At 39.0% G+C, this 11241-nt stretch overlaps 2 protein-coding genes across 2 annotated transcripts; one reads left to right on the top strand and one right to left on the bottom strand.

The window, feature by feature from the left end:
* Positions 1-3778: 3778 nt before the first annotated feature.
* LOC311061575 (C3a anaphylatoxin chemotactic receptor-like) lies at positions 3779-7193 on the top strand. The gene is made up of 2 exons (XM_084080260.1): positions 3779-3829; positions 5462-7193. The coding sequence occupies exon 2, from the start codon at positions 5466-5468 to the stop codon at positions 6486-6488; it is 1023 nt and encodes a 340-aa protein (XP_083936386.1). The 5' UTR covers positions 3779-3829; positions 5462-5465; the 3' UTR covers positions 6489-7193.
* A 2075-nt stretch (positions 7194-9268) lies between these two features.
* On the bottom strand, positions 9269-10387 carry LOC311061619 (chemerin-like receptor 1; the record flags this gene model as incomplete). The annotated part of the gene is made up of 1 exon (XM_084080312.1): positions 9269-10387. The coding sequence occupies one exon, from the start codon at positions 10385-10387 to the stop codon at positions 9269-9271; it is 1119 nt and encodes a 372-aa protein (XP_083936438.1).
* Positions 10388-11241: the final 854 nt, after the last annotated feature.

Genomic DNA, 11241 nt, shown 5'->3' with positions numbered 1-11241 from the left:
TTCTATTCAACCCCACTCCTCCCTAAAATGAGTTTGAGTACTTAGAAAAGCGTTATATCGATCTGAGATTTTATAATAATAATGACAATAATAATAACTATTATTATTATTACCCTTATCATTATTATTATTATGATTAAATATTCATCTGACACCTGGTGAATGTGATCCTGTTCTATTACAGGTTGGGTTTACTTCACTGGTTCTCAACGTAGGGTCCGGGGTCCACCAGGGGTCCTAATGGACCCTTACGGGACTGTAATTCTGAGAGTGTACACTCTCAGAGTAAAATTTACACATAGTATTTTACAGTGTCTATTGGGGTCCCAGCATCCACATTCTACGGGGAACATTAGCCAGAAATAGATCTACAAGCTCTCAATGCAACACGTTGTAGATCTGTCATTTTTGATCTGTCACTGAACTCTGTGTGTGTCATTGATTGGTTCCCCAAAAAATAAGGAATAAAGTGTGTCCCTTATCTGTTCAATAAGAGACAAGTCTTTTAGTTTCCAAATAAGGGCCGATTCCATATTTCAAGGGACGGTTGGCAACCGTCCAGCTTATTCTTCTCTGTGTGTTTGTGTGTGTGTGTGTGTGTGTGTGTGTGTGTGTGTGTGTGTGTGTGTGTGTGTGTGTGTGTGTGTGTGTGTGTGTGTGTGTGTGTGTGTGTGTGTGTGTGTGCCTGCGTGCGGGCATGTGAGACACCAAACATCATTATATCCAGCATTTATCTTTGAGGTTTCTGAGACGGTCTATTTAATATGAAGACAATAAAGTCATTAGCCTACATGGTATGGGGTGCTTTTCTAAGTCTGTGCCGAAGGGCCCATTTGTCTCATAATCCACCTACAGTATACTCAGGACCGTCTGTGGCGAGTGTGAAAGTGGTCGCACCAGCAGATGTCCAGAAACATCTATAAAACCTTCATCTCACAGTCCAACAGCACCACTCAGTGGTGTCCTGCAACCATGTCATTCTAAAGGAATAAGTAAGCCTTTTCAACAAGTCATTGACCTATATCCTTCATAATATTCTGTGTTTTAAGGCTTTCATTCCATAACTGTGCCATTTGTCTTTACTTTTTGAAGTGGCAGAACAATGTCAAAATCTCCCTGTTCTTATACGTAGGCCTACATACTGGAGTAGTCTAATTGAGTGTAGGCTTCTACACTTCTCCCTGTAGAGAAGAAAGACGTGAAGTATCTGTCACATTCTGTGTCTACACCTATCTGTGTCTCTGCCTGCTTTCTGTCTTTGTACGCCGACCACTCCCACATTGCAATCTCACCTCATTCCCAGTTACACACCTGTCTCCACTACCTCATCAGCTCATCAGCTCCCTGACTACTGCTCACCTGTGGCCACTTCAGTAATCAGCCTGTAGCCTATATTTATGTGGTCTCACGCTACATACATACACACTGCCAGACCTAAATTGATATTACTGTGTGTACCTGCATGTGTATGTCCTGCTGTTTGCCTCCTCACCTGTCCTGCTGGGGTCTATTTCATGAAACCTGGATTAGGGATAAACCCGGTTTAAGGTCACAGTGATCAGACAGGCCCAAGTTTCAGTTGAAGTTATTTCATTTTTAGTTACTAGCAGAATGTAGAGCTTTAACTTTTTAACAATAGATTTTATTGAACAGAGAGAATGCAGTGTTTACGGCTAACCATTTACCATTTATTGCAATGCTATTGCATTCAGTTTGGTGTTGTGGCTCTGCTCCTATGATACTACAGATTATCCGTGCAAGCATAACACAGAATCTGAGATCACTAACCCCCCAGAAGCAGAGCATACACAGAGTTATTGCATTAACATTGAAGCCTTCAAGGGCATAAGATGCATTTGAATTTTTGTTAATGGGGTGTACACTGCCTGCTGTGCTTGCCTGAGCTATCGTATTTGTATTTTTAAAATGTTTCAAAAATGTTCCAAAATGGGTTTTTCTTTCACATTGGGGACCACCTGGAAAGCCTCAAGGACCCCAGGGGATCCCGGACCCCACTTTGAGAACCACTGAAATATAGACAGGTTACAATAATATGGAATAATTATATGGAATATTATTAACTCTGAAACTGATCTCTTTTTTTTTATAATGAAGAATTAAACAAAAACATATCCCTTACAGCACCTTCCAGATACTGATAACATAATCCGTTTCCATGTATGGTTGAGATTTCATTTCCTTATTTATTTTTCTCAGTTCACTTTTGGCTGGACAAATGTAGTCAAATGATCTGTGGTTTGTCTGAAAGTGTCTTTTCAAGTTCCCCTCTTTCACCATCACGGTGCATGTTGTTGACGAGACAAATACTTAAAATACATATTGCTGACAGCAGTTGATCCTGTGTCCTGTTTCATTTGCGGCCTACACTTATACGTCTATATGTGGCAGAGATTTCAGTTCCTTCTTTTTCTCTGAAGTTAAATGATTTGTGGTTTGTCACAAAGTGTCTTACAGTACCAAGTAACTTGGCAGGTAAGCAAAAAAACAAGTTACTTGAGGAGGGGTTAACAAAAAGTATTTAACCCCTTAAAGGTAGGGTAAGTGATATTTTTTGGTTAAAACAAAAAGTATTTTGTTAAAAGGTTAAAATACTATATTCTGATAGTAATCATTGCTATAGAGTGTTTTTTCAGTAACAGATGTCTCCCTGTCTCTCCAGCTCTTTAATAAACAGAAAATACATTTTTCGGTAGTCAAAATCTCAGCCAATCAGGAGAAAGTACTCATTTTTAAGCTTAATTTATATAGTGTTCCAGTTCCAATTTTGTCTGCTCATTTCTTAGTGTCATCACTTCCAATTTCACTTGTTTAATCTGTATCCTGATTGAGTTCTCTGTCCTGGTTGGATAAAATTGGAAATGAAACTGAAACTGAAACGAAAATGCATTTTCTGTTTAATAAAGAGGTGGAGAGACAAGGAGACTCCTAATACTAAACAAACACCCTATAGCAATGAGTACTATCAGAATATAGAGCTATTTGACAATTATTTTAACCAACGCAAATCACTTACCCTACCTTTAAGTTCCCTATATTCACCCTTGCTGCATAGTTGTTGCTGATAACGAATACATTTCCCATCCCAAGTAACAGAAACATTATAGTAGAAGATATTGTATATCTTTAGTCTCACAGCGCCGGTTAACAAACTCATTGTACTGATGTCATTAGTTGTGGTTGTACTGCACATTCTACTGTAGCCACAAACACCCACCTCTTGAAGTCTTCTCCCATGTCAGATTTCCACACTCTCTTCATCCCAGAAAAGACACTCCAGGCAAGTGCCCTCCGGACCTTCACCTTGTTGAGACATTTGAAATCATTCCTTCTTAGTTACATTTTATTCATTATTTAATTCATTATTTCGTGTTACTACTGATACTGATGATTATTTTGTCACTTTTTTTGTACACGTGATATGATCTACTTAAGGAACACAAAAGGAAGTTGATGGTAAAATTGACATACTTCTCTCTTTTATGTTTTTGTCATCGGTTTCCTCCAACAGAATGAAAAACCGTTAGTTATTGTTACGTATTGTTACTTGTATTATTTATTTTCGGTTAGGGTTATTTATTATTATTATTATTATTATTTTTAATAAAGAACTAATGGGTGCTGCTGTAATTCCGAGGATGATTTCTGTGTGCATGTTGAGTAGTCTTCCAAGCCTTCCCTTGCATACGTCTGACGTGACGTCAGACATTTCATCAGACCTTCATAGAGATGTAAGCTCCTCAGCATTCACTGACCACAGTTTAAAGAAGACACTTCTCTGGCTGACATAACTTCAACACATTGAATACAGGTATGTATATTTTTTCTTTTTGTATGATTGCTATTGTAATATAGAGCTGGGTCATTCCTACTATTCGGTGCCATTTCAGCCTAGTAACTTTCTTCAAAGAGTAATACAATTTTACAGGATTTTAACATTTTTCTGAAAGACGGCATGTTCAGCTGTCAGAAAAACATATTTGTCCAGCTTAATTAATTATTCCCTAATAATTATGACAAAATTCATCACATGAAGTGGGACAAATGTCCCCCTTGTTGCAGGACATGTATATCTATTAAATAGTGTTTTCAATGCATAATTATTATAATGTTTACATTTTCAAAGAGATCAGATGTCCCTTCCTTTGCCATGCTAATGTAGTTTTTATCAAAGTAATTATAAACAATTATTATCTTATAAAGGACATATTTTTATTAAGGCATAATGTAATTTCAATCTTTTAATCGTGTTACCAATCGCTTCCCTGCATATTACCAAAATAATATGCATACTATTTGTTGAGTTCATTGAATTGTGACGGAAAAACACTGCACTGTAACAGGGTGGACGGATAACAGGGTGGACAGTACATAACAGGGTGGACATTAAACCAATAAGCAAGGAAAAACCTAAAACATTTGATTAAATTCAATTAAGCTTATACAATTATTATAAACATTAATCTGAACAAAGAATGCAAAGATCCTTTCCATTAATAATTAACTCTTTTTGTCCACCCAATGTAACAATGTGTCCACCCTGTTATGTTTTTGGACAATAACAGGGGGCAACATTTTATGCTAAAGATGGCCATTACTCCTCATGTAATAATAGCACATAGGTAATGGTAGCACATTGTGGACACTGAGTAAGGACTTTTATATATGTATGAACCATATTTTCAGAATAATGAAAGTATCAATTTTCCTCTATAGTTAAGCATAACAGGGTGGACATGTTATGCTTTACCACATCAGTAATACAACCTAAAACATTGATAAAAAGGCAAATTCAATAGTGATACTTATACTTCTTCTGGTATAAGGTTTCCTATCAAAATATATGCTACTTTCTGATGTCATGTGACTAGAGGAATAGTCAGGGGACAGGGTACAGGTGGATTTGCATCAATGTAACAGGGGGGACAGTCAACACAGGGACACACATTGATTTCAAGATGTTAAGCATTAAAAATACATTTATCACAACTAATACCATTTGGTGAGTAACATTAGAACTAATATTATAATAACAATGACAATGTTTTTATTTTGTTTGAATGTTATTACATATTTGTAACTGAAGCTGAGTAAACATGATTGGGGACATGGCATTTTAGCTTACCTCTACTCAAATAAAGTAATTATTTTAATTCACCCTGAGGTACATTGTGTTCTATGGTAGAGAGACTTTAAAAGTATAAGATAAGCTTTTTGGAATTTGTTTTATTGCTTATTTTACACAAGATATGCTGTATTACATCATGGGGACACAAATGGCACTGAATACTAGGAATGACCCAGCTATTTAACACTTACTTTAACATAAATATATCACTTATCTTTAATTAAGAGTTGTAAATATTGATGTGGTGAAATGATTCATCAACATTATTTAGGCCATTATAAATGGTTATGGCCTCCCTTTGTTTTGTTGTTTTAGGACGATGGCGATGGAAAAATCCCTCAAGATCGTGTCACTCGTCATTTTCAGCCTGGTCTTTGTGCTCGGCGTGTTGGGGAACGGTGTTGTCATCTGGGTGACAGGCTTCAAAATGAAGAAAACCATCAACGCTGTTTGGTATCTCAACCTCGCTGTGGCCGACTTTCTCGTTACAGCATTCCTGCCCCTGACCATGACAGAAACAGCTCTGGACTTCCACTGGCCTTTTGGCAAATTCATGTGCAAACTGAACTATATCGTTCTCCTCACGAACATGTTTGCCAGCGTCTACATTCTGATGCTCATCAGTGTTGACAGATGTGTATGTGTGGTGTGGCCCGTGTGGGCCCAGAAACATCGCAGTGTCAAAAAAGCATCTTGTGTGAGTCTGGGTGTCTGGGTACTGGCCTTAGTTTTCAGCTCACCTTACTTCATTTTTAAGACCACACGGCCCTCATTCCGTGATAAGGACATCACCATCTGCTTCGACAACTATGCACTCACAGATGACTACAGTACATCCGCAGAGTTTCAGTTGTGGAAGTTTCGACTTGGGGCCATGATCAACACTCAGTTCGTCATGGGATTCGTGGTCCCTTTCACCGTCATCGTCTCCTGCTATTCTGTCATCATCTACCGACTCAGGGGGTATCGCTCGCTGGACAGCCATTCAGGTCGCCCCTTCAAAATCATAGCAGCTGTTATCACCACCTTGTTCCTGTGCTGGGTGCCTTATCACATCATAGGACAGATTATGTTGGTGAATTTCAAAGAGCACAGTGAAACACTGGATAATGTGGTCAACATTGGGTTTCCCATAGCTGTCTGCCTGGCATTTCTCAACAGCTGCCTGAACCCGCTGTTGTACGTTTTCATGGGTCAGGAATTCAAGGATGTATTCCGCAATTCTATCCTGAAAGTGATGGAGAAAGTCTTCACTGAAGAGCTGCCTCAGACCAACACTTCCACAAACGCAGGGATCACCAGTCATAGCAAAGATAATAATGTTTCTGAGGCACAGGTATAGGGTTATATTTTAATAGATTTTAAAGAGCACAATTGTAAACAGCTTTTCCCCCTCATTCTCCAAGATCGAAATGATGATGAAAAATATCCAAAAGAATATGTTGAACTTAGAGTTTTTTGTAATCATGCACAGTCACAAAACCTATTTTAAATGTTTGTTTGTTTTGGCCATTGATTTTGTATTTGGCAGGAATATGATGATGATAAAACATTATTAGCTATTTACTTGTAACTACAAAATTGGTGATCATATTTATAATGCCTATAAATACTAGAAAAGTGCGCTCCTTGGAGTGCAGATCTCTGGGTTGTCTACCTAGGGCCGTGTCAGTAATGGGGTGCAGCCGTCCGGACATGGACCAATAAGGATCCATTTGGTTCCATTTGAATACTCTTTAAGTTACAGACCTGTAAGTGTCCATTTGAACCCCTGGTGGTCCCCAGACCAGCTGTTGAGAAACAGTGGTTTACTGGAGGGGTTTTCAACAGGTGGTCCGTGGACCACTGGTGGTCCGTGAAGGTATTGCATGTGGTCCCTGACCATGCATCTAGTTATGTAAGAAAGTAAAAGTGGATATTTTATTCCACGGAACAGTACACTAAATGACCTGAGGTGACCTATGATGATGTGCCAATGTTGTCAGTTACTGGGAAGTCGGAGGTCAAGAAATTCCACAGAAAATCTCAAGAAGGGGAAGTGTACCGGATTGCCTGATTGAGTCATCATTATTAGGAAATGTGCCCATATAATCGCATTTGTCTGCTCACTCATACATAAGATATAAATCAGTATAACAAACTAAATCAAGCCCTTAACAGTCATTATTTAATTGTAAGCTTTTTCTCCCACACCACACCTATTAATTCAAATGTTTTCTTACATTAATGGACTTATTCAATATTATTTTAATACATTTAACAAAGGTATTTTTTTGTTATGTATTTACATTTTAGAACATTTTCCCATGGACCACCTGCAGGCCTAATTATGCCATGGACCACTAGTAGTCTAGACCACTTATCTTAGTCCATATCCCCACCCAACACAACAGTGGTCCCCAGGTTGATTCTTAGTCAGTGCGGTGGTCCCTGGTTCACAATCAGTTGAAAACTCCTGGTTTACTGTATGGTGTATAGGTACATATTTTGGTTACTGGAACATTAGGGTTGGCTGGCTACATTTCTGGTAACATTGTTTTATTTTCTAAATGTCTCTAAATGTCTAAAGAACTTATTGGACTGTGTACTGTTGATTAGCATCATTTTTGTGTTTTCTTCTGCATTAAAGGAGATTCCTTTTTGTATTTTTTCACCGTAGTTCTTAGCCATTTAAGAAAATCTCCCCCCCCCCCACTGTTCTATATACCATGACATATTGTATAGGGTATATTTTTTGGGAAAATGTATTAATTCATTTATTAAGTAACCGTGTAATAAGCTACGCTTCGGTGCCTAATCCCCCTGTCGGGTTTTATTTCTCAACAATGACCTGGCTGGCCGTCAATTATCCCTTCCCTTGCATAACTGCTTTAATCATCACTTGTACAGTAGAACTACTGCCTTATAGCTCTTGCGGTGTGCTGTGTGTGTGTGTGTGTGTGTGTGTGTGTGTGTGTGTGTGTGTGTGTGTGTGTGTGTGTGTGTGTGTGTGTGCACGCGCTTGTGTGTGTGCGCTTGTGTGTGTGCGCGCGTATGTGTGTGTGTGTGTGTGTGTGTGTGTGTGTGTGTGTGTGTGTGTGCGTGTGCGTGTGCGTGTGCGTGTGAGGCACCGAACATTATATCCATCTAGCCTTTTTTATTTTTTGGTTTGTGATTTAATATGGAGACAATAAAAAACAAAGTGATAAAACTAACACTGTAGTTATGAAATAGTTTATCTTGGTGTTTTTACATTGTAGCTACATTGTACCTATAGGGAGCTTTTCTAAGTCTGTGTCCATTTTTCTCATACTCCGCTATAACTAAGTCACAATCATCTGTGGCAAGTTGGAAGTTGGTCAGTGGATGTCCAGAAACATCTATAAAAACCACACATTTCACAGTCAAACAGCGCCACTCAGTGGTGTGCTGCAATCATATCATTCTAAAGGCATAAGCCTTATCAACAATACCTATATTATTTATATTCAGTTGATATGCCAGCGTTTTAAGGTTTTCATTCCATAACTGTGACATTCGTCTTTACTTTTTTAAGTAGGAGAAGAAGACAAAAATAAACCAAAACAATTGCCTGTTCTTATACACTACTACTGGAGGCTAGGAGTGGCTACTGGAGTAGAATAGAAAGATGTTAAATATCTGCCTAGAAGTGGTAGAGTAGCTGTGCTATGCTTACATCCTTGTGATAATGTGTTGTCATGCAGATGACTGCTAAAACGTGCTCACACGTTCTCAGCTTGCGATTTACGTGAAATTTTACACGCACATTCCCACTAGGCTGAGGAAGAAATGCCACCCCTTTCACATTGGCCTGTTATAGCGCCACCAGCAGGTCTAATTTAGCAACAGGAACAAAATGCCTCAAATCGATTTATTGAAAATCTTAGGATGTTTTTTGAAAAATGTCTAAATTTCAATATCAATTTAATTGATATTGTAAAGAAAATGTACTTTGTAATTTGTGCTTTGAAATACTTAAGTATTTTTTAAAGTATGAACTCCAGAACTTTAACTCAAGTACAAATTTAACTGAGCAACTTTTCACTTGTAGGGGAGTAATATTTGATCTGCAGTATCTATACTTTGACTCAAGTAAGGGTTCAGTACTTCGTCCACCACTGCCTACACCTGTGCCTTAGAAAAGGAATTCTCTTTGCTATGACTGGTGGTCCCTGGGTTTGTGGAAGTGTTGGTCTGAGGCAGCTCTTCATTAAAGGCTTTCTCCAACACTTTCAGGATAGACCTGCGAAATACATCCTTGAAATCCTGACCCATGAACACGTACAACAGCGGGTTCAGGCAGCTGTTGAGAAATGCCAGGCAGAATGCTATGGAAAACCCAATGACGTACACGTTATCCACCGTTTCACTGTGATATCCCACCAAGATATTTACCAACACAATTAGTTGCATGATGTGAAAGGGGGCCCAGCACATAAAAAATGTGGTGATAACAGCTGCTATGATTTTGAAGGGGCGACCTGAGTGGCTGGCCAGCGAGCGATTTCTCCTGCGCCGGTAGATGATGACAGAATAGCAGGAGACGATGACGGTGAAAGGGACCACGAATCCCATGAGGAAGCGAGTGATGATCAGGGCCGCAACCTGATTGAGTGAAATTATTCTGTAAACGCACCAGATGATGTCCTTATCACGGAAGGAGGGCACTGTGTCCATAAAGATGAAGTAAGGGGAGCTGAGAGCTAAGGCCATAACCCAGACACCCAGACTCACACAAAACACCTTTCTGACACTGCGGTGGTTCTTGGCCCACACTGGCCACACCACACAAACACATCTGTCAACACTGATGACCATCAGAATGAAGAGGCTGACATACATGTTCACATAGAGAACAGCAGGGTTCAGTTTGCACATAGATTTGCCAAAGGGCCAGTGGTAATCTATAGCTGTTTTTGTGATTCTCAGGGGCAGAGAAGTTGTGAAGAGGAAGTTGGCCACAGCGAGGTTGAGATACCAAACAGTGTTGATGGTTTTCTTCATTTTGAAGCCTGTCACCCAGATGACAACACCGTTCCCCAGCACGCCGAGCACAAAGACCAGGCTGTAAATGGTGAGGGACACGATCTTGAGGGATGTGTAGAGTTCATCCTCGTCACCTTCAGTGTGTTTATCCCTGTACTCCTCATTGTCCTCCCAGAAAGAGCCGTTTACAACAGACAGATCCATCTCTTTATTGTAATAGCAGTTGTGATCAGCAGTTGTGATCATCATCTCCATCATCCTAAAACATAAAATAAGAAAACAAAGGTATGTGCTTTGTTATGATTTCTTAATTATCTTATACAGTTACATCTGTTTGTGCAGGAGGTGATTTTTTTTTGTTAAAATTTAGCTTGTGATCCAAAGTGAAAATAGCAGATCTACAAGCTCACAACGTATCACATCATGATACGTTGTGAGCTTGTAGATCTGCAATTTTCTATACTTCTTAACATGTTTCTTTTTTTTATTCATGGGATTTATTAGATTTTTGTTTATTGATGGAAATTTTGTTTATCTTTTAAAAGTTTTGATCGAGATTTATTTTACAATGTTTTGTGAAAATCTTTTAAAATACATATTTTCTAAATGTAGGGAAAAGAGAAAAAATATAAACCCATAACAATAGGTCTTACTAGAGTGTGAGTGATATATTTATGATAAAAAAGTGCTCAATAGCTCTATACTCCCATAGCAAGCCCTCTTGTTTGTGTTGTCCTTTTAGCACCATTTGTATAATCGTACCACTGACCCTTTTTTGGAAACTGTTAATAAAGTATTCAATCAATCGTTGCTATAAACTGTGTAGATAACAACAGAAAAGGTACCTGTATCAATGTGTTGAAGTGATGTCAGCCAGAGAAGTGTCTTCTTCAGACTGTGGTCAGTGAATGCTGAGGAGCTCACATCTCTCTGTGTTTGACCTCACGTCACGTTAGACGTAGCTATATTTAGGCCTTTGAATTCCCTGAGGAACATAGGCCATTGATGAAACTCCTCCACCCCCTTCGGTCTTATGCCCTCTGCTCCAGTTGTTGCCATGACAATCCTTGCGCCTCCTGCTCTGTGGTTCTTCTCCAGGTGGGGCTCTA

This window comes from Gymnoscopelus microlampas (genome assembly GCF_963454915.1).
Source record: "Gymnoscopelus microlampas genome assembly, chromosome: 15".
NCBI classification, from domain to species: domain Eukaryota; kingdom Metazoa; phylum Chordata; class Actinopteri; order Myctophiformes; family Myctophidae; genus Gymnoscopelus; species Gymnoscopelus microlampas.
The sequence above is the reverse complement of the archived record's forward strand: the minus strand, read 5'-3'. Positions and strand labels throughout refer to the sequence as shown.

Coding starts and splice junctions, on each gene's coding strand:
- LOC311061575 (XM_084080260.1), top strand. CDS start 5,466: ATGGCGATGGAAAAATCCCTCAAGATCGTGTCACTCGTCATTTTCAGC.